This window comes from Rhea americana, unplaced genomic scaffold, assembly GCF_003343005.1.
Source record: "Rhea americana isolate MKP2758 unplaced genomic scaffold, rheAme1 scaffold_7, whole genome shotgun sequence".
Classification (NCBI taxonomy): Eukaryota; Metazoa; Chordata; class Aves; order Rheiformes; family Rheidae; genus Rhea; species Rhea americana.
The window spans coordinates 8,643,918-8,668,713 of NW_028186867.1; the positions used below are offsets into that span (position 1 = coordinate 8,643,918).

General features: G+C 36.8%; 1 protein-coding gene across 2 annotated transcripts in view; it reads right to left on the reverse strand.

The window, feature by feature from the left end:
• Window positions 1-3,015: 3,015 nt before the first annotated feature.
• The window catches only part of GABRG3 (gamma-aminobutyric acid type A receptor subunit gamma3), a 324,177-nt gene continuing 302,396 nt past the window's right edge, over window positions 3,016-24,796 (reverse strand). The window contains exons 7-10 of one of the 2 annotated variants that reach the window (XM_085321583.1): window positions 14,383-14,535; window positions 6,581-6,777; window positions 5,013-5,042; window positions 3,016-3,299 (exon numbers count right to left, since the gene is read on the reverse strand). In XM_085321583.1, the coding sequence (XP_085177709.1) occupies window positions 3,021-3,299; window positions 5,013-5,042; window positions 6,581-6,777; window positions 14,383-14,535 (659 nt within the window). In that variant the 3' untranslated portion in view covers window positions 3,016-3,020. Of the gene's footprint in view, window positions 3,300-5,012; window positions 5,043-6,544; window positions 6,778-14,382; window positions 14,536-24,796 lie in introns of both variants that reach the window. The other variant, XM_085321582.1, reaches the window with a different exon arrangement.

The following is a 24,796-nucleotide window of genomic DNA, read 5'->3' on the forward strand; positions in this document are numbered from 1 at the left end:
TGGAAAGGTAAAAACAAGTATGAAATTGCAAAATAGAAGYAGTCAAGAAAATGTAAGTCTTGAATATGAAATTATCTCACAATAAAGTGTTCTAAAATGCTAAAAGGTGGTTCTCACATTTCTGATGGGGCTCTCCAGTCCCACAGAAGTGTTATTTTTTTTTCAATTTACAAAGGAATCAAAAGGATATCTGGACACTAATGAGAATATTCCTTAATATTATAGAATGGTCTGGCACATAGATCTGTGCAGACCATTTTACCTAGTGTCTAGAATAACTGTATTTTGAATGATGCAGCCTGGAAGGGTTATCTTGCCCGATTGCCACACAGAACAACGCAGCAGAAAGAGTAAGCCAAAAGCAGCTAAGACGAACTACAGGAACACTTTCTGGAACCTGCCAACTCAAAACCTCTCATCTTGCATACAAATCAGTTTATTGTACTTTACCCAAAGTAGAATGTATTTCAAAGTAGAATGTATCTGTTGCCAGGGTAAGAGAGGAAACCAGAATATACTGCACATTCCGTTTTGGTCAAGAGCATCAAGAGTGGAGTATTATGCTTCCAACATGTGTTTATGAAAGCACTGAAAAAACAGAGGCAATATAAACAGACTTAGCAGAATCAGTCTTCCAAGGATGGATCTGACAGTATTGCGTGTTTTAAACTGAAGTGGGTAGCTGTGAGCAGAAGTGTAAGAACAGCAAGTGCGCATCATCTAAAAAATCGAACGCTCATGCTCCCCTTCCACTCTTACTCCCAGTATGTTCACTGAAGTATGTCATTCCTAAATAAATCTAACTTTACTTATCCAAGATCTAATGGTGGAAGCCACCTTCTTGTGGCTCGTCACCCCAGAAAAACTAACTGTGCAGAGGGTTTGCAGGATCAGTCCCCTTACTGATCAACTCCTTTATTTAGGCTTCAAACATTACTAGTATTCTTGCAAAATATGGCTGAAAGTGGCCATTAGAACTAATTCATAATTTTGGCCCAGGAGGGTAATAGGTTTACAGAGTAATTTGTTACTAAGAGTTAGCAAAAGCTTCAACGTGTGTTTTGAAATCAGAGGGTCATTACTGGTTTAGAAGTCAGATTGGGAAGCTTTTGCTAAAGATAAGGTTTTGCTCCTACCCCCAAATACCTGATATTTTCTCTGTGCTCCTAATTTGAATTTTGTCAGTCCTTGGAGAAGTGCTTCCCCTCCCCCATTTAAACCCAGCTTTCTTTCTCTGGTACTTGAGACAATTGAAAAATGGAAGAAAATATTTCGAAAAAATACATTTAACTTTTCTGTTAGCAATTTTTTTTTTCAATTAAAAACACTCTGGAAGCACAGATAAACAATAGTGACAGACAGTGAAGTTTCAAAGAACATGACTACATTACTGTTCCTTTAAAATCACCATTGCCTTAGTCTTTGCATGTTTGCAGGATTTTCTTTCTGAGGATAAAAATACTTGCTCCTCAGTCATATCTACTATTCTTTTTTTTYCAAACACTGTGTGGAAGAGACACACATTTTCATTTAGATTAAAAAAAAAATGATCAGGTCTTCCAGACAAAAAATCGCCCCAGAATTTAGCTTTTAAGTGTGCTTTACTTTTTGTCATTTGTAACTATTAGTCATCCAAAAAATATTTAAAAAATTGCTCCTTAGTATTGAGTCTGATTTGTTTGCTCAGTAACAATTATTGAGGGAGCCTGTAAAAAATGTAATCTAGTTTAACACTGTAAAACTAAGTTTTGCAAAATGAGTAGCTTAATAATTTAATGGCAAAGCTTTTGAAAAAGATAAAATGGCTTTCTAGATTAAAATGTAGTTACTAATTTAAGAAAAAAAATCAAAGGAAAGGAATCTTTTTTGATATAGGGGAATTATTCCATGTTTAATCCAAGGCAGATAATTGAGTTCCCATAATTCATCGTTTAAGTCAAAAGTGTCCAGTCTTCAGCTCAGACCCATGGACCATCTGCCATGAATAAGGACTACAATATTTAACTTTATGGAAGGAATAAAAACGTACTTTGGCACACGCTTTTTTCAATTTTGGAAAATAGAGAGAAAAAAGTAAGAACGCATGAGTGCGCTTTGCAGTAAACTGAAATCTGAAGAAACTCACAATTCCTAGTGCTATTACTCCTGGTCTATCAGCTATGGTCTGCTACAATGACACAAACAAGCAGGAATCATGTCCTGCTTCAGGTAGAGTACTTTAGAAATCAATGACAATCCTCTGTTTAACCAGTCATAAAAAAAGACAGCTAAAGGCTTGAAAAGCTGTAGAAGTTATGCCCACAGCTACCTCAGAGATAGGCAAATCTTGTACTTCATACGAAAAATTAGTGTTCTAACTCAGTCTTTTCACCTCAAATTAAAACCAGCATGTGTAGGTAAGTTGGTAATTCCACAAATCTCAGACCTCTACAGGAAGTAATTCGTGCCTCAGTCCCACTGGAGACTTTTTCTGTCTTTTGGTGCTTTCTCCATTGCAAGGAGATCACCGATAAAAGAATTCTCAGAACTTATAAGTCATAGCTCTAGCAAGTTTAAATACAAATGGGTGGCTTGGTGAGCTTTGGTCAACTTGGCAATGCCTGTGTACGTTGTTCGGAGCCTCAGGAATACATCAGTATTTTGAAGAAAGTATGGGAATGAAGAACAAAAATTACATTTTTAACCTTTGCCTGAATTTTGGATAGCTTCTACGCCAAGGGAGAGTAGTAAAGATTCTAATATACAAGAACTATTCATAAACATTGCTTATACTACAAATTCAGCTGAATTTAGTAAGAATCTTTTCCTTAAAATGAATAGCAATAAGGAGAGAATTCTTCCATGTTTTTTCTTTTTTCAGGCAATTACATATTAAAATTCTTCATCAGTTCTCTGATGATGAAGGTTAACGTGGCCTCTATAATTTGAGATGAAACTGACCATGTTCTTCACTCTTTCTGCACTTTCACCATCCCTAAGCAGTGTGAAAACACAGTAGTCTTCACTACTACAGGTAAAATTTAAAGATAGAGGTATCCAACCCAGTAGACCAGGTTAAACAGCAGGAAGGATGTAGGAAAAAAGACCCTAGAGTAAGAGTCCAGTTCTAAGATGTCTATGTGAATCCGTCCTCTCCTCCATGAGCCTGATTTACATTCTTCATAGCAACAGAAAAAGCTCTGGCAGTCTTTCCCATCCAGGCATTCATAGACACATGCTTCTTCAAATTCTTGCCAATACATGGCATTGTTCAATGTGATGACTGTAGTTGGTGGTCTCATATCAAGTACAGAATAATTCTGGGGAGAGAAAAAGAAACCAACAAATTGATAAACTTTCATGGGTTGTGCAGGTCACATTTAGTAATCGTGAGAAAAATAATGGGAGATGTGAAAGACGAGCTGGGAATATGCAAAATTAAGATTTCCAGATTTTGAGACCATATTTCTTTCTCACAAAGGACACTTCTTTTCAGGTGAATTTCCGTAGAGAGCCTGTGGAGTGGCAAGTTAAATTAATTCTAGATGCATTTTCTACTTGGGTAACTGAAGGCATATATTTGCTAGTGATCATTTTTCATACTTAAGGGTTCACTTAACCRTCAGAATATTATTTGCAAGTTGCTTTAAACACTTGAAGCTACTACATTTAAGAATGGTGCCAGAATAATAATGAAGATATGTCCCCAGTGCACCTATACACATCATTTAATTTAGAGATAGATCTCCACTTAGTACAGTTGCATTCATTACCTCTTCATACTACCAGGATTTACAAAACCAGATATTGTCAGGTACAGATGACAGGGATTTCAGTAGAGAATTTCAAAATAGCATCCCTAGGCATGGTCCATTAATACTTATTGCACTAATCATGCTAAAAATATGGCACTTCAGTATCAAGTCTCTTCACAGCCCCACTCATGCTTATAGACCTCACCTTCTTCAATAAACTCCCTATTTACACTTTGTCAGCTCTTCTCTCACACCGTTCTCTCTTCTTGAAAGATGCTTTCCCACAGCAGTTTCTCATCATAACAGCTACTTCATTCCCACAAATATCACTTCTTCCACTGGAGTCACTGGCACATCTCTCATCAGCTTCGTCGCCTGTCTGCATGACACTGACAAAGCAGACTCCAGCTTTGTCTGTGATTTACTCCCCCTTATGGGCTCTTCCTCAACTTGTGATTGCTCTGAACGTTGGCAACTGCGTGCATGAGCACACCTGGTCACATACTGAAAAGCAAGTCATGCATGGGGACATGTGAGCATCTGCATCATGTCCCCATGTGTTCTGGAGAGTGCTCTCTAGAAAGGTCTGGGACCCTGCTTTCATGCTTACTATACAGAATAAGCCACGTTTTCTGTTGAAGGTGTGTGTGGGGGGCACGTATGAAAACTTTTACTCTATATGTGAAAGAAATGAGTGATATGGTTAATGTGCCTTATAGGAAACTTTCTTCTGCTGACCTTTTTTCTTTCTACAAGTAGTTGTCTGAAAGTTTGGGGAATAGAATTTATTACATTCATGAATACGGCAATACTAACTTCATTGAACGTGGGTGCCTAAATTGTTTGAAAATCCACCTGAAAGTTTTCTAAAGYTTTTACAAATACACTTAAATTAATTATTTTCTATAAAATTCGATTAAAATTCAGTATATGACATAACTTGTGTTTGTTATGTTCTTTTAATATGTAATGAAATATTGCGGTATTACATAAATCAGACATACAAAATTTCTGAGCTAAAAATAATACATAATATTCTATACTTGACCCTTATCCCTCCCAAATCATTTGATAAGTCCTTGTAGAAAGAAGCAGCTATGTTCCTCTACCGCAGCCAAAAAAACCTGACCTTTTAACAAAAAAAGAAAAACAATATTTATAGTGAAGTCAGGATAAAGCATAACATGGCATTTCAAGTTTGTCAGAAATTATTGCAACTAAATGTCAACAATACATTCACGCCACCATTGCTATCACTAAATAAAATAGTTTACTTACCATCACATGACCAAAACTGACATCAGGTAGCTTAAATGAAGATAACAAAAGAATTACTCAGAAGAAAACATACTCATTACTTTATAAGTACCCAATGTTCAATAGCATTTCTTAAAATAAACTTTTAATAGTGCTTGTTTATAAGACACTTTCATATTCAGTGTTCTATATATTTAGCATAATGTTCTGTACAGTTTAAAACTACATGAAACCCCAGCAGAATGTTCACCTATTTTCTATTCACTCTAAATCTTTATTCACCCTATTAACTCTATTTAATCTATTATTAGCTAAATCAGAAGTTATTCTTGTGTTAACTTAAATCTCATCAGTGTTGCATGCTTTCCCTCATCTTCATTCACRCATCTGGAAATACATCCTACTCACAAATATACTCATGACTTTTTCATTCAGTCTTTCTATAGGATGGCAATCTTAGTTTGATCATTAGCTAGTTCATTTTGATTGTCTCAAAATTTGTTTGGGTATCACTATTATCCTTTGACTTTTCTGTGCAATGCACTTTTGCAAATAGCTGTTAGAGGTTTAATGGTGTTTTCATTGATTAAGCTTACGGGTTTTGGGGGGCCTTCTCTAATTCTGTATTCTTTTAATCTTTTCCTCCATTAGTTCTTCMTTCAATCTCTTTCTACCTCATGACCTATTATTCCCTGAGTTTAGTCTTTTCTCTAACTCTCTTCTTGCCATTTCTTCTATTTAGCTTTGTATTTCTGATTTCAAATGTCCGTGTTTCCACCATTGTGCAATCTCCAGCTACTGATCTCAAACACACAACATTTCCCTCTGATCTTGAATGGACAACTCACTTTCTGACTCTTCTATTGCCCAATTCTTTTTTTCAGATTTTTCTCTTTCTACAGTCACCTCTCATGCTAACATCCACATTATTTTCCTAGTCAGTTATGAAGGATGCCAGGTAATTGCTTGTACATGAATAATTTAATTGTTTTATTTAAACTGCTTCTGTGTGTATGYGCTTGCTTCTGTTACTCTTGGAAGTATCTTTGTGCTCAGAAGCTCAGCTATGTATAAAATCTTTGTAAGTAACCTTGACTGCTTTTGTACTTGGGAACATTTGTGTGTAGGACTAAAAACAACTGGTGGTTCCCAGTGGAGAGATGGAAATCCGATTTGCAAGGTTCATAAGTATTTCTATACCTGTTAAGCCACAAGACAGCAGATGCCTTTGAATACACATTGATATGCGTGTGTGTGTGTGTGTGTGTGTGTGTATTTTTATAATAAGCTATAAAATCTGTTTCAATGGGAGGCTCCTTCCAGCATAATCACCAGCATAAAGAAGCATAAGCAGGATTGCTGCTTCATGGTGAGCAGTCTGTTTCTTTCAGCAACAGACCTCATCCCACAGGTAAATATCTGCTTCTACTGTTACTACAGATAGTTCCCATCAGCTTTCAGGGGCAGAGCACACRACAGACTGCAAAGAGTTAGGTGAAGCCAACTGTCATGGGGTTACAGGCTTTATAAAAGCATTCTCTGCTGTGTGCCACACATACAACAGAAAGTAAAAGATAATCCCATCTTACCGACTTTTTCTTCTTAGTACAGTTTGGTTTCCTGCAACTTGAGTAGTAGTTGAGGGTTGCATACTCCATCAGAGCAGCAAAGACAAATAGAAAGCACACAGTCACAAACAGATCCATAGCGGTGACATAGGAGACACGAGGTAATGACTTTCTTGCAATGGTACTCAAAGTTGTCATAGTCAATACTGTGGTAATACCTGCAGAGAGAAACAGGATTTAACTGTATACAATACCATTGCTTCATATTTGGAAACAAATGCACACAAAACAGAAGGCCAAAGTCTACCCAGAGAACCACAGGAAACTTGTTATTTTCAYCTGATAGCATAAAAAGTAATGAAAAATGTCATCAATAGAGCCAGTACTATTTTGTAAACAAAAATTTGCTCAACAATTTCCATTTGCCTCTGCAAAACTGAAATTCCCATGCTTCTCAATATYCTTTTTGTCATCTCTTCCTTTTCCAGTTCCAGTTAGGTTGTATATAGGTGTGAGGGAGAAGGAGTAAATAAAGAAATTTTTAAATAAAAAGTTAAAGCAGAAAAGATAATAAACCTGGAAAATAAAATCAAAAATTAGAAAATATAGAAGGAATATAGTGGTCTTTTTCACAATGATACTACTCTCATGAAAAATCCTGTGCTCAAAAAAAGGAAAAAAAAAAATTTTTGCTACAAAGTTTCTAAGCCTGGATTTTGATAATACATTTGCATACTGCTGCATCTTTGGGAAGGCTATATTACTATTTTCATTCCAAATGAGGGRAAATGGACTCTTATACATACTTCAGGCATTCCTTAATGGAAATATTCTTTTTTAATTCATAAAAAGCATCACATCCTAGATTGATTTAGTAATAATGAATCTACTTGTAGATAAATAGTAGATTTATCTTCTCTATTAGTATATTTATCTACAAGTAGATTTAATTAGTGATAATGAGTCTACTAATAATGAATTACTTGGTGTGAAATATTCTGAAACAATATAACCAATACTAGAATGAAGTCTATGGAGCATCTGTTATTTGGCTGCAAGGGTAGTATGTGTCATTTGTATTCGTTCCTGAGGAACAGAAGTCTTTTCTTTCCCACTTTTGGACTGATGTTTTTAACCATTCTTTGTGAACTGTTAGCCTTTTGGTAGGAAAAAAAATCCCTCTTCAATAGCTTGGACAGAAAAATAAAACTCAGTCAAGTCTCAGGAGATAATTTGCTCTGAAAACAACGTACTTTCTTCTTATAGTTAAATTGATATTTTGCTATGGTACTCAGTGTTTGAAATGGCATGGGATGACTGAAATTATGCCTTATAATAAAATTGCTTCTCAAAAACAGCACTCTGGAGAGATACTTTTGACTACTCCTCTTTATGAAAGAATGCCCACCTTTGATCTGTAACATTTGATAGGAACTACATTGATTCACAAGAATAAATCTCACTGTTCAATTCTCACAAAGTCCCTGGAAGAGCCAGTAAGCAGAATATTGCCTAGGTCTAGACCCTCTTTTACAATAAATGAAAAATAATTGTATTCCTCAACTACCCAAATGACTCTCCAGAAAAGAAAATAAAAAAAAATGCTGCCAAAGAAAACATATCCTAATAATCAAAAGACTAAAGCAATGCCAGTAAGAAGTAGGAAACGTGGAGAATCAACGCGCTTGACCTCAGCATTAGGGCTCCCTTACACTGGAACACAGTTGTAGCTCATGTAACCTTTAAGCTAGGTAGTTTATCTAACTATACAAATGCAACACATAGATGTTAGTACAAAACAGCTGCCCTGATATTACCCAATGTCCTGTTATGTTTTGTAGCCTACCCTGAGGTTTTGTGGCTTTAGCTTTCTATCCTGCAAATGTGAGTCTGCATATGAACTACACTTATATTTTTGAAATGTAGCATGGACATGCTTTTAGACTTTGTATATATCTTGAACATCTAAAAGCTACTGAGGAAATATTTTTATTTTTAATATTTTTATTACAATTGCGCCACATCCCAGTAAAAGCAGAGGTGGCTGCTGTGATCCAGTAACTTCTCCAGGCTCCTAAGCAACAGCTAACTGATACTTTGAAAAACCTCCAGAGACAAATACTTCCCTGTTCATCACAGTAGGGCACTGCATGGATTTCCAGCTGCACCACAAGGTATTGGCTCACTCATCTTGATTAGGAGTTAATTCATCTTTTTGTATGGCCTTTTCTATAGGCCTTCAATGCCTAACTATTTCTCAATGAAACTACAGACAAAAGAAGATACTCAGGCCTCAAGACAGAGTAACTTTAGAAGAACAGCATCTGGAGTGATGGAAACAAGAGAGACATGGAGCTACTGGAGAGAGTCCARCAYAGGGCTACRAAGATGATCAGAGGGCTGGAGCACCTGCCCTRTGAGGAACGGCTGCGAGAGCTGGGCCTGTTTAGCCTGGGGAAGAGAAGACTGAGGGGGGATCTGATCAATGTGTAGAAGTACCTGAAGGGAGGGTGGCAGGGGAACAGGGACAAACTCTTTTCAGTTGTCCCGTGTGACAGGACAAGAGGCAATGGGCAGAAATTGAAGCACAGGAAGTTCCGCCTGACCGTGAGGGGGAATTTCTTCCCTGTGAGAGTGACGGAGCACTGGACCAGGTTGCCCAGAGAGGTTGTGGAGTCTCCTTCTCTGGAGAACTTCAAGGCCCGCCTGGATGCAACCCTGTCTAACATGCTCTAGCGACCCTGCTTGAGCAGGGAGGTTGGACTAGATGATCTCCAGAGGTCCCTTCCAACCTTACTGATTCTATGATTCTATGAAACACAGATGGAAACATCTAAACGTAAAACAAAACAAAATTTTACTTCTATTATTTATGCAGAATCTTTCAATGATATGAAATCCAATACAAAAACATCTTCATTTAAGTTGAGGCTTAGGTTTGAGTTTTAGTTCAGACAGTAAAAAACAAATGAGTGTTTGTAATAAAAATTCTGTCCTATATATCAGTTTTATATGTGATACATTCATGCAAGTTTTGAAATACTAAAATGAGTGTTTCTATGAAATACACAGCAAACAAAGAGAAAGAAGGATGTACCAGATGATACAGTCCTGCATTTCTATACATTTATTAGTCASAATATTCAGGAATGCATGTATGAAGAAAAGGTAACACCTACTATTTCCAGACAGAATATCCAGGTTCCTTGCGATTAGCTCATTTTTTATGCCATTTCAAGAAAACACAGTTTGTTAACTGATTTAAAATGCAATAAACCTTACCAGATGAAATTCTAAGTCTTTCATTTTGAGGAGACCAGTACTTTGAAGAGAACTTTGCACCTGTTTTTGAAATTTCCAGTGCTTTGGAACGGTCTATTTCAATAGAATTTTAACATCAGCCAAAGACAGTTTTGAAGTAATCTGTCTTCAAAAATTTCAGCTGCATGGGTGCAAGTGGGAGTGCGTGTTTGTGTATAAATACCAGTTTGTGACATTTATTTTCTCTGAGCAAGTTCCAAACTAAAAATGTTATTTCATAAATCAAAAAGGACTGTCTGATAGATCAAATGATCCAGGGATTCATAATGCATGAACATATTTTAATCTTTAGATCATTGGTTTAAACACTTATTTAAAATTATTACTGTCTGAAAGCTACTTAGTGGACAATTGTATTTGAAGTGAAATAACAGGAACTTCAGTGTTAGAAATTCTTTCAGCAGGCTTAATTTTTAGTGTATTTTTAAGAATATTATCTCCAGATAAGCGTGTTAACGYGATGATGGGATACTGTGGGAAAAAGTGTACTGCTTTTGCCTATGCTGTCACCTGTTAATGAATAAGCATTTCATTTCTCTACTTTTCTGGTCTAGTACCTTTTTAAGCACTTTTTTTTTCCTCTAATGAATGAACTTAAGATGGAATGACAAGAAAAACAAAGTTCATTTTCTGTTAACTATCATCTATATCTTCTTTTACATGAGCACATTGCTGGGCTTGATATCAACTGTATATACCAACTGCAGTTTGAATTTGTTATATACTAACTGTCCAGACACATAAAATCTTAAATCTATTTAAAAAAAATAGAGTGAAGTGGGTGAAAACTTTGGTTTAACTTACTTCCCTTCATCTTCAAGGAAAACACCCTATTATTTTCCAAATCATAACATTTCTTCAGACACTTACCTCATTGTCAAGCTGCTCCTGACTATGAGCATTGGAAGATGATCGTTTTTATTAGAGGCAAGTAGAAACAGCAGAGAGAATGTATTTTTCTGTCTGAATGGAGGGCACTATAATCTGGGATCGCAAAACACAGTTCTCATCCAACACTCTTGAATTCTATTTCCAGTTTCCCACCTGCTCTTCAGGTGGCCCAGAGTGAGTCAYGTTATCACTCAGGGCCTCAGCTTCTCAAACAGCGTGTAAAAAGGGGATTATGATGCCAACATTTTAAAGAGCACTTTGATGGTTCTAGACAGTGCTGCTGAAAGGACGAGTATGGTTCTGTCTTTCCCCTCACAGCTAAAATACCCCGATCACATTTAGTTTTTCCAGCACAGAAATAGCTTATTACTTAGAGTTATTCGGTAAAAAACTATCCTTTATATAACCCTGAGTAGTTGCCAATAGCTTACGAAATTACTCATTAATTTCAGAGAGTGAAATGTTTCCCTGATGCTATTCTTTTACGTTAATGCAATTATGCTWGGGGCGGGTTTGGTGCACAGAGTCTACAATTCATTTCAACTAATTAGCAGAACAATTTCAGTGGTTTGCCTTTGGCTCTACCACTCACAAGTTTGCCATGTGCCACTATCCAAATGTGGGTGGGGGTGGGGGTGTTCACACAGATTTACTGGTTGTTTCGTACAAGCAGACCTGCAGTAAATTCAAAACATTTGCTAACTACTGCCCAAGGGTCAACAGGCCGTTGCCAATTTGGGAGCAACAGGGATCTGATTGTGCACAGAAAAAAGTGACCCACATGACCCACATATATATATATTATTTTCCAGTCATTTGACTTTACTCATAAGAATTTATATTTTCATCCAGTAATTTAATTCTTTACTAGATTTTTAGGAGTTAGACACTACAGCCATTGAAGCTTCTTGCAATAGCTCACTTTTGTGTTTGCACTTCAAACTCATCACCTSAATATATAAGCACCTTGTTTCTCCTAAGTTTCAGCTGGCATTGCTGTGACCAGCACTCTAACCTACTTCTGTGCCTAATTAATCGGGAAACTGAGATGTGTGGTGTGGGGAATTCCCCTGAGGGACAACGTATCAGTAATGCAGACTGTCTGATGCTTTTTCTCCCTGTTCACTTTTCTGATAAAAAACCAAGCATTATGAAAGATAATCCAGATGGATGCTGTGTTACTTTCAGCACACACATGGGGTTTCACACTCCTGGTTAAAAAAAGCTCTTAGCAGAGCATGGCCAATCTTTCCTTATCTCCACTGAGCCACACAACTTAGAAAGAAAGGAGTTAAGTAGAAAAGCATGTTAAAGGCCTATTGTTCAATTTTACAGCCACCATTGGTAAGTTTACACAGCCAGGAACAGGCAGCTGTAGAGCTGTTCTGTTGTGCCTTCCTTGCACTGTCCTGGAGGTGCAGGGAGTACAAGTCCCAGGGTCTGTTGCCAGACCAATAGTAATACAAATGCACTTTGGCACTCACAAGCTGGGAATAAKCACTGAAAATTCCTTTCTCGGGACAGAATCGCAGAAACCTGGGCCCATGTGATGCCTTGATGCTTAATGGTCTGACCTGGAWGGGTGTTTTGAAAGTCAGATCTAGTATACAAATGTTCAGTTCAAAGTTTGTAAAAGCAAATGAGCAGAATTAAGATTCTGTTACACGTCAAGAGAAATTCAGGCCCCAGAAGTAGTTCTGTATTTGTTAATCTTGACAAACTCTGGGAGCAAATCCAACAGTTTATGGTCCTGTGCTGAATAGGATGCAAAATGCATCCTAGATGCAAAATAGGAAGATGCCTTGGTAGCGGTAGCATGAACGGCTGACATTCAGCACCATTGCTTAAACAAAGCCGTGCCTAGTGAGGGAGCTGCAAGCACAGGATATTTTTGGTAACATATTTCTGCTGTCATTTAGCTGAAAGTTACTCAACTATTACTTTTCATTAGCAGTTTTGCAAGGAAAAATGTTTTTAATCTAGGCTGTAATGCACCCTGAATAGATGGTCWTACAATTGGACAATGCGTGAGCAGGGAACTTAGAAAGTGAGATCAAACTTTTAGAAGTCCAAGAAGAGTCCAAGGGACTTGCCAGCCTAAATCTCATTGAAAGTGAATGGACTTCTAAGCGTCTTCAGCACTTCATTTTTTCCTTTACCTTCAGTGCCATCAGAGGGCTTATGCTAAAAATCACAGTATCCTCAGAACTGGTGCGGGCTCTGATTTATTAGTGCAGGAGAAGAACAGACAGAAAAAGGACATATCATTTTGAACAACTGAATAAAGGCTGCATTGTTGAATAAGGTGTCTTCCTCCTCAGATTAAGTGCAGCACTTTGACGTAGTGTTTGAAAGAAACGTAGAAATTGATTCACAAAAGAAATAACAATAGTTTCTGGTAAACACATTGTAGTTAATTGGATGGAAATGGGATGAGAACGGTGAGCCTTGAGCAACTATTTAGGGAAGTGGGAGACAGAAAAGGTTTATGTAAATGGCCTCTCTTATTTTTGTGGTTGGATGAAGGCCTGTTGGCACACAGCAGGACCCAAGTACTGTGCCAGCTGCAGACTGCGTTCACACATCCTCTGAGAAGGCTACAGCCTGTTCTTAGTCTTCGTCCTTCAAAMCTGGCATCTCAGATGCTCTTATGAATGCTCCCTATCTAATTTAAGTTCAGAAAAGTCAGGAAGGTCAATTTAATCTTTATTAGTTTGGTGTTATGAGTGATGAGATTTAGCGGATCCAGCTAGTTAGCTGAAGATGATGGCAAAGTTTAGTGGGAGGGAGCAATGAATAGCTGGGAATGGTAACCTCCACACTTGACAGCAGGCRTGTTAACTCTGAGTCAGCCTCCCCTTCTTCCTTGGGTGGTAAGTTTCTGAACTGGTTCATACGTGCAACTCTGGCAACCACAGTCTAGACTAAAATGTGGTTTTCCCTTCAGTTCTGATGTGTACCTATAATAATGCATACCTGTYATGTTGCCCTTGATGCTAGGAAAACCTGCAGGTTTTCCTACAGACATCAGAATAAATGGTCAAAATTGTTGATTGTATCATAAAGTTCAATGCCAAAATCCACACTCTGGTTCTGAACATAAATGAGCTGCTAAAAAACTCTATCACCATAAATCTCTACAATGTGTAAAGAAAACGGGTGATTATTTATACACCTAGTGTGGAGATTAAGTGCAGAAACTTAAAGCACTTTGAAAGACTTAATGTTATATACGCCACTTTTCTGTATACATAGCCCATAACACAGGAGAGAGTTTTAGAAGGGAAGGAAGGCAGCAGCGCAATGCATTTACTCTTCAAAAATGTCATTAAAATATTATAGTCAGAACAAGGAGAGGCCCATTAATTCTAGAATATTATGCAAAATAGGTGGCAGTGCTATTCCAAAGGGTCATGGTAGTTCACTTTTAATTGCCCTGTTAAAGAAAGAAAACCAAAGTCTTCTGTGATAAGTAGATTTGGGCCTGAAAGATGTGGTTGCAATAATTCAAAGTATACATCTAGTGGCCTTTCTGAAAGGAAGCTGACATTTTCAAATGGTAGCATAGGGACTACACAAAGAGAGCAGCRAAGGAATTATAAAAAACTTACCTAATGCTGTTCTTGCTGGTGTGGCATCTTTTTTAATCCAAAAGGATACCCAGGAAAGAACAACTGTTAATATACAGGGAATGTAGGTTTGGATAGTGAAGTATCCCATTCTTCTACTTAAATCAAAGTATATAGTCATGACAACATAATCACCTGCAGTAAAGCAAAGAAAATAAAAATTGATACAGTGGCAAGATATAGACAGTTATTCACTGAACTGCTAATTTTTAGGCCTCTCTAACACATTGTGTAAGAAATATTAGTATTTTGAGAGCATCTGTGCAGTAGTGCTCACATAAAATAGAATTTAAATAAACATTCTCATGGAATTCCTTTAATTTTAGATCTCTGCAGAAGTGTTGACCTATTTGGACAGCAGCAGGCAGAGGCTCTCAGGAGTCATTCTTGAAACATAAATTTTTAGCTTTCCAGACCTGATATTTCTTGATGATTCCATGGCTACAAACATGAAGCTACCATCATTCATCAGATTCTGTAATCAAGCTACATTAAATCCCTTYAGCAGGCTGTGCCTTCCTTGCCCTAATTTTAAGTCTGAGTGACTTCATCTTTCTTCTTTTGAGATGTGAAGCAGGTGGTAGGGAGTCTTTATGACAGGTGAAGTTTTGGCCTGAGTACCATGACATGAGAATTCATTTACAGGYGCTATAGACTATAGACATTACAGCCTTAATATGGGAGCAAGAGGTCATGCTACATGCTTTTAAAGGTCTCRCCACTAGAAATCAAGAGTCTGTTTTTGCCAACATTCCTCCATTTCAAAGCAGTAATGGTCTAGTGTCTGTAAACCTTCAGAAGGTGAGYCTGGGAATAAAGTTATTATTCCGCTGAATACTGAAATTCATAAAATCAAGTCTCAGTAAGAAGGCTGGTTGATCACACATTATATGATTCCATTCACAGTATCTCTGCAGTTCACCCTCATGACTCTGCGGGGGATAATAACCTGTCCCTCTGTCTCTCTCTCTCTCTATCCAGTAGAGGTGAACAACATTATCACCTCTGTCCTTACTAACAGCTTCTTCTGCTTCACAGGTCTTAACTATACTTTCCTCTCAAATAGTCATAGTGATTAATGATAATGAAATTGAGCAGAGAGCAATTTCTGTATTTAGCTTGAAGTTTGCTGCTTCCATTTCAGATGTGAAGAAGAATTTTTTTTTTTTTTTTTGGTCTGGCTACATTAGTTGATCTAGTACATTACATCATTGCTTCTCATTACAAACATTGCTTTTCTAGAATAGCATATTTGCACTACAGATTGTTTGCAATAGGTAGGCAAATCTGTCCTGTTACAGCAAGCTGCCAAAGACTGAAGAAATTAGGAGCACCAAGGGATTAATCCCCATAGGTATTTACATATGACTCTCTCAAATAGCAATATAACGGGTTCATTAGGAGTTTTGAAAAACACAGTTAATCTTCTAATAACAGAAATCATAAGAACAAAACCATTGAATACAGTGCGTATTTTGACTATAGCTCAAGCTTTCATAGAAAAAGAAATTAATTCAGTAAAAATAACTTGGCCTCTGAAGGCCACTATGAAATGAATGAACTAACAAACTATGAAGTCGAAAACAAAAATCTGAGCGTGGTATTTGGGAAGAGAAACTTAGAACAATAAGTAAAAAGCAAAACTTTCCATGTGTAAATATAACACTCAGATAGATAGAAAGAAGTGGATATGTCTGTGGGCATCATGCTTCTGYTAGATGAACACACAGATATTCATGAGTATTGTGTCAGTGAAGAGCATGTGTCCAGAGAAATTGGATAGTGGTTCCAAAAGCACTGTGCATTTGGCATAATGGGATAGAGCTTTAATGAAAAGCTCACTGCCACTGAAAGAATGAAGAATTGCTATATGCACTGTCACTATGGACTGAGCCTTGTTGGGTGCTCATAGTCAGCACATTATTTTCATACCACCAATCCCCAGCATTTTTCTTTATGCAGGGAATAGGATCAGTGAACTGATGTGGGTTAATAAACATTAGTTCTTCTGGTTTATTTTTAAACTACATCAGTTCCCTAATCTGGTTCACTGCATGACTGAGGAAAGACTTGTACCACCACAACTAAGGTGATTGTGCAGAAACAGGAATAAGGAGCCAGAGGCCATGTAAAGCAGTGCTTCTACTGATGGGAGAGAGCCCAACAACATTGGAAAACAATCAGGACAGTGTTGCAAAGGTTGTCTGTCAAGACGGAAGAATGAGTAAAAAGGGAAGTCAGAGATTCTACAGGAAATGGTGATGAGTTTATCTTTCCTTTACTCAGTCATTGTACATTTACCTTTATAAACTGTAAACTGTATATCTATAGATAAGCTATTTGAGAATAATGGAAAGCAAAGCATGTTGCAGACTTCTCATTTTATACAGTGATACATGTTACACACAGTTTAAGTACACTCAGAAGTCACTGCTCTTCTGACTTGTGTTACCATGAAGTCCAGTAAAACAAATGAGAATGGGGATAGATACTATCCTTGCTTGGAAGGACTGATATAACCTGAGAGCTGGAGAAAGTTATGAAGCAATTCACCTGTTTTGCAGACAGGAACCGAGGCAGAGGTTAAATGACAAGGAAAGCATCAGCACATTTATTCAGGAACTGATTTAATATTTTCCAGGGGCAGGATTAATCTCGCCAAGATTTTAGACATCTGTAAGGCAGATTCTACAAATGATCTAGTCACTGTGGCCCCCTTTTATACTTAACTTAATCAAATAATTGTAATATGTGTTTTGTCTACCCTGTTTTAAAGGTGCACTTTAAAAAGAGGTGAATGTGCCCACAAGATTTCCATTTCTCTCCAGTGATTAAGAAAAGAGTGGCTAGCTCAGATGTGGACAGTGACACTGTAGGCACAGGTTGTCCAATGAATCAGTCACACCCAGGATCCCAGGATGAAAGCTACTCCACAAAACTGTGCTACTTCTTTGAGGGTTATTTAATCAAACCTTCTTACCTTTTAAAAAGTGTATTTGAACTATTTTCCTCCTTTTATTTCACTGTTAAAGGTAATGCTCTTGCTATCTTGGTAGACCTGTGCAACTTCTCTGCTTTCCCCTCTGTTCTGCTCCTTTTCTCTTCCTCTATTCCTTCCCCTGCTCTTAATCCTTCTTTATTACAACAGAATTTTTCATTTTCTCTTTATCCCAAATAAAAATTTGCCAAGATATCCCTTCTTTTCAGAACATCTTTCCAGTTAGATAAGTACAGAAATTGTGACTTGGCTGAATTTTAGAGAGCTACAAATTCCTAAGTACTCAACAAAGACTCACAGAAGTCTATCAAATACTTAGAGAAGATGAAATACTAGGAAAATGATAAGCTGCATTCATTTATTCACTTATTTACTGTCTGGAATCTAGACAAAAACTCTCACGATTTGAAAGGGAGACCCAGTCATAGGGGCAGCAGCTGTGTATAGGGACTTATATATTGTATCCTCTGTGCTGTTTTCTAATTTAGAGGAACACACTGACAGATTATATACCAATTGAGAGAACAATTAGGTTCAATAGAACTACTGGTGCAAAGCAGAGGTAAGAAGAGAATTAGCTGGCTGTCCTATAGTATTGTAATGGTGATTAGGGAGAACATAGCTCAGAGACTGTGAATGCTGATGGCAGTGCTTAGTGGCAGAGGAAATCACCTTTGCTGAAACACAAAACTCAGACTGGAAGCATAAATGTTGGGATTGCTGTAAAAGGCAAGTGTTTTTCTGTACAACATGTACTAGCTGTATTTTTTTAACGGTTATGGTAAATTAAGATATGCAACTAAATGACACTACAGTTCTTTCATCCTCAGCCAAGCCAACATCTGTTGAGACTCTCGGATTGTCTCTTTGCGTAGAGAAGGTCAGGCATGAATGCACCATGCCTACTTCCCTTTGATGCAGAGCTCCAAACTGCATTATTATTACTATTATTAAAGTCTACATTATTCTCTACAGATCTAAAAGCACTTGCCTGCAGTCTGAAAGAGTGCATCAAGAAAAGTARCCATAGTACATATATTTATGATTTCCTCTATACACACACGCACAAAAAAAAAAAATTGACAGGAACTTAACGTTCATGGGCAGCTAATATGCAACCATTGAATCTCTCCTCTCTTCTAAGAAGCCTGATGTACATTTCATCCCGTGTGTCCTGCAGGCATGAGAACCCAAAGGAGAGAAAGAGCTTTTACGCACTCTGCACTGTGCCTCGTTGTTCCTGCGTCAGCCTTCAGAGCTCCGCCTGCTCTTACCACGACCTAAAAGAGGAGCTAGTGCCGATTATGCAACAAAACCTCGCAGTGCAGACCAGACAGGAAAACCTTGTTTCAAACTGCAAGTCATTATTAAATCAGTGCACTTGGTTTAAATATAATCTCCTGATGATTACCCCGTTGGGACCACTGGAATAACTAATATCAAAAAACTTCACTTTGAAACTCAGAGAGGAATTCTATTTTTAAAAAGCTTAAATGATTTCCCAAGAAGGCAAACAAACTTTTAACTGACCTATCAGACCAATTCACTGAAGTAATGAAAATTACCTTGAGGCAAAATAGTGCAGAAACAGGTTTTCTAAAACAAGAGCAGAAGATGCATCTTGAGGCAGCACACGTGAAGTAATAGCAAGTGCAGCAATGCTTCCCATGGAACCAAGATGGCTATTCTCTGTAACCCATAGGACTTACATTAGTTCGACTTTCTAATTCAAAAGTAAGATGCTATTTGAAACAATAATGACTACTTTAAGGAAAAATCACTGTGGATTTTAATGAACAATGCTAAACTATAACCTATTTCTTTTGTCTATTGAAGACTAAGGACATGGCTGACTGAATTGCCAGAAGTTTGCCTGCAATGCACTAAAAACAGCTCCTGTAAAGGTGAAATGTTTGAGCAGAATTCAGCTGGTTATTTTATTTTACATACATCTTTTCAAAATACAGAATAATGTACTGTAAACCATTTCTTTAATAGAACCACATTATACTCTCTTACTATGCATTTTTTCACTCATTCCCCCATTATACTCTGAGGCTAGGAAGTACTGCAACCTCAGTTATTGTAGAAGAAAGTTAAGTGATGAATGACTTTCCAGAGACTGCAACCTGAAACTACAATCTTCTTAACAGATAGCAACCTAATTTTGCAATCTTTAGTATTTCCTTCTTTTTTCCACTTCTACTTGGAAGCCAAGACCCTATTTAATCCTGTCATTCACTCATCACTCTTCCTTTCCTCCCAAWCTTTTCTATGACCTTAACTCCCCAAAGTACCTTGTATTATTTCCTGAACTAGGTTTCTGTGCTTTCTTAGTAAGCTGAAAATTTCYTACCAGTTGGTCACTGCCTATCAGGTATACAGTACAGTGTCCTTGAGTCACAAGCTCCTTCATTTGTAATTCTTATCTCTGATGTTAGGACAGAACTGCAATATGGATGATTTGAAATAAGTGTCTCAAACAGGATACAACTCCAGTTGTTGATTACGAGGCTCAGACAGATGGTAAGTAAAGCCAGTGAAGAAATATCTTTTAATTTGAGTAAGCACACATAGAAGTTTTCCCAAAACATTCACCAGAGAGGTTTTCTGGAAGTGACCTGTACTATTATGGTAGTGCTTGTACCAATTAGGGATATGAAAGTTCAAGAGCTGGTTTCAGGTTCCAGATTTTGCACAATTTGGAAAGAATGCCTCAGCCCAGAATCAGGCAGAACTGGAGACTGTGGTACAAAACYTAGTCTTGTCTAATTCAGAATAGAAATTGTCTTCCAAATCAGACAGAGTAGTCATGCGAATCGGGTCTTTTATTATCCCAGGCCAATACCCTAACTACACAGAGACATGTCTACTTGGAGTTCAGGCTATCTTCCTGTTACCACTACTCAAAAGAGAACTGACCAATCAGAATTTCTTGCTTAAAATACACTTTACCTATTACTGACATTTCAGCAGCTTGTCTCCTTACAGAGCTGGTATCCCATGCTAAAGTCACTTTCSTAGATGGTTGCTCTCTGAGTAATCCAGGTATGGAGAAGGTTTGAACTTTGGAAGACAAAATGACCAAGCAAAAGTATAGAAGAAACAGATGGATTGCCTCACAAGTGGTTATGACTCCAGAACTAGCTACTATTAGAAGAGAATGGAAAAGCATGGAAATTGACTTTATAGTTGCTTCTTGGAGAGAAATGTAGAAGTGGAGTCCTGAAAGCATCATTAAACATGTTTTTATCTTCTTCAGAATCTCTATAAACAACAAAGAAATATTGAGGGCTTATTGTGGGCTTAAATTGAATCTTCCAAACTGTGTCACTCAGCTTGCATCAAGAGTTTTCACTGTGAGGAACAATCTTTGATCCACAGCATTTTAAGATCAAACTGAAAAAACAAAAAAAAAAAGTCCAAGGTTGTGCTGTCATGTAAGGACTTGTCTTATATTTCCCCATGCTGCTCTGGCCTTTCAGATGTCTTCTTGTGACTGACACATATGCTTGGGCAGGAGGTACTGCAGAGTGGCATTCACACCTCATCCCTGAAAAATTGTGCACTGTTAGAGTAATAACATGCCCACATTACATACAAAATTTCTGGGTGATCTGTATGTTTAAACATACAAGAAATGTAGACGGTCTTCAGACAGATATTTATTATATGCATTTCCACAGCAGCTATGGGACTCCTAGTCACAGACCAGGACATTATACGAACATTGTACAAACATAGAACAAAATGGCAGTCTGTTCTCCAAAGATCTCAGATTGGGAATTTATAATTGTCTTGGGCTTTCACAGCATGTACGTTTACGTGCACATGTACGAGAAAGTACAATGTGGCGCTAAGCTGGCTTTCAATGCTTGTAACCGAAATGAGGACTTTTCCAGAGATGCATGCACACCATGAGTGCCAATTCATTGCTTAGGTTTTCTGATATCATAAAGAAATGACTATTATTAATAGACAGAAGAAAAACAAGCCTATGGCCAACAGCATTGCTTGCTTTTGCTTGTAAATATCACGTTCAGTTATATATGTACACACATATCCATAAATATGAATAATAAAAATCAAACAATGACAGATTATTCTGAAGAGTGAAAAACAAAGGCTGACTGAATTCAATAGATTTTTTAAAAGTCATTTAATACCAAGACTTGGCTCTAATTTGTAATTAGAACAGGAAGATATTCTTTTTTTTTTTCTTGTGTGATATCAAGAGCAAGTATAATATCAAGGAACACATTTTTACTTGAAGCTATCCCTTTTTTTTTTAATGTCAGCATCAAAAAATTTGCATTTAGTGCTATTTGTTCTTCCTTAGGCAGTGAAGTTTCATTTTCTTTTATACAAGTAACATTTTCAGAAGATTTTTTTTAAATGTCAGTTTTATTGAATAAAATATTGCTTGTTTTTAAAAGTTAATGGCTATGTTTCCAGTACAAATAATTATTTCATCCTCTGATTTTTAAATCTGGAATTTCCAAGAATTTGTTCCTATTGATACATTTTTTAGAATTGTTGACTTATATAGTCTGTGTGCTGAAATCTTTCATGAAGAACTAAAATAAAAAAAATAAAAGGCATCTTTCTCAAAATTTAAATTAATTGTGTCCCACAGTCCTTTGAAACCTACCAGTCAGTATTTCTTATGCCTTAACCAATTCATTATATCCTGTATTGACATTTCTAAAAGGAATGCGTTATAAAAGGATGGCGTTCCACTGCAACCCTTGAAATTCTTTCAATGCTTAATTATTCTCACTGTGGAAAATAGGTGCTTTTTTCTTAGTCTATATTCGTTTAACTTCAGCTCAGACATTGAGCCTTTTCACCTCTTTGCTAGACTGAAGAACTTTCTTCTTTCAAATTTCTTTTTCTCCTGCAGGTATTTATGGACTATAATCAATAACCCCTTATCCTTCAAGGTAAACATGGTCTCTTAATACAGGGAATGTTTTCCAGTCTCTAATAGTTCTTCTGACTCTTTCACGTACTCTGCAACTTTTCAGAATACCTCCTGAAATGTAGCTATCAGAATTAGGACTTATCCTTCTATAGCTGCTGTATCAGTGTCAAATACAGRTGTGATATAAATGTCCTCCTTCCAGATGATATTCCTCTGAATACATCTCCAAAACCTCTATGATGTATTTTGGTCATACTCTCACACTAGGAATATGTTTAAAACTGACTATTAATTGCCAAAAGATCTCCCTAATCTTTAGGAGTGCAGAACCTACATTTGTAGATCTCCAGTCATGGGAAAGCATAATCCATAGGCTACATTCATACATATATATATAAGGCTTTTTGTTCTAAAGTACTGAAATGCATATTGCCTCCTAAATCCAAGGTACAAAGATATCTGCACTGCTTTCTACCATGACCTGTTCTCCTAATGATTGACCACATCCTCAATCTTTGTGTCACTTGTAAATTTAATGAGTTTTAATGTTATGTTTGATTCTGCATCATTAATTAAATATATTAAATAGCATTAAGCCAGAAGCCATAACATCCTCAACAGAAAATTCTAACAATGATTTTTCTATCTATGTTTTGAATCCTGCCAAGTAGTCAAATTTCAATCATTTGATATATGCCACTATGATTTTTTTATCACTGTAGTTTCTTAATCATAATGTCATATGMCATCAAGTGAGATGTCTTACAGAACTACATTATATCTGCAAAAATGTGTAATTTCAAAAGATGATTTTGAGTTAGTTTGACAGGAGTGAGTTTCGATGAATGATTATTTATTGGTGTTAATTATATTACCCTCTAAGCTTTTATTCATCCATTCCTTGATCAACTGTTCTATTCCTTTGCTGAAGATCAATGCCAGGGTAACAGGCCTTTAACACTTTGATTATTCTGTTTACAGTTTTTTGAAATCACAAAAATGATGTTTTTCCCCCCAATTCACTGAAACTTCCATGAGGACTTTTTACACATGGATAGTGCTGATCTGTGGTCAGCTCTTTAAACTGTCGTTACCTAAAGATATGTTAGTTAAACAAAGGGTAATGAAGGGGTTATGATGACTACATTTATATGTGCTTAGCAACCAGTGTGTCACCTGGCTTTTTTTCAAACACAGATATACTACTTCAAATGTCTACTTTTCCATCAACGGTGTTGCCAGTTCCTCTATGTTTATGCCATAGGCTAGTAGGATTAGAGTTAATTAGGATCCTTCTCCCTCTCATGCTTCTCTTATTTGTAGACCATCTACCTTCTAATCTTGGTAAACTGCTGTCCAATTAATTTTACTGTGTTTATAAATGTTTCTTTTTACTGTTGCTTTTACCTTTTCTTTATGCAAAGCTCTTTTCTAAACTAGCACTTTCTTTCCTTGTGAAGATGGGATGTGGTTTTTTGGATGTCTGGAAACTGTATTTAAATAATTCCAATTACAGTTCAAATTTCTCTAGTTCTCTTACCTAAATGATTGGCTTTTTGATTCTTTTCACTTTTGAGAGGCTTATTTTTCAAAATACTGAGTTCATATGTGGCTGTGCATAAAATCAGTGTCTGGTAGCGTATATTCTCTATTTACCACAAATAAAAAATATAAATTATTATTTGTACTCCAAAAGCCTATAACATTTAGTTTATTTTTTACACTCTAACTTTTTATCTCACACMGAAGTCCTGTGTGGTACAGGCAGTGCTTCTTGATTTAAGAAATTGCAAAAGATAAGGTCAAGAAATTCCAAGGAATATTAGTACTTGCAGAGGRGGATTTCTAGATAGCCTTTCAGATTAAAGGTGACAGCACAGCTATTTTTCACTTCACATTATAGGCAGATGTGTTTTGTTTTTCTGCAGAACTATTTGGTAGTCTGTAATCTGTGCAAGCYTGCATTTTGTTTGCTGCTTTATCTGGTAGAATAAGGAAAAATATTGATCAATATGTATTCACAATTATTTACTTGCAAGATGTTGGACAGCTGGAAAAAGGTAACATCACTTCTGATTGAGTGTTATTTTATCTCCTTTTTTGCCTGCTCAAGCCTTTCTTGCTGGATTATTATCAGTCTTTCTTACATTCCCAGCAGTCAGTATTGTGTATCTTCAAGTTTCACTGATGCCATCTTTAAAATGTATATTCATAAGTAAGTGCCTTTATTCATTTKTCTAGCTTGTACCTTTGGAATTCACATGATTTTTTTCCCCTCACATCCCCCCTAGTACCTTTGCTGCTGTTAATAAATTCATTCTGTGCTAACTAAATGCTCATTTTTTTCCTACTCCTACTCGCCATTTGTCTTTAGTGTATTGCCCTTCTCCATAATCTAGTCAGTYTGTTCTGCTCTTCCCAGTTCCTTTGTGATGAATGAAAAAGCCAGCTTAAATATCGTCCAAACCCAACTA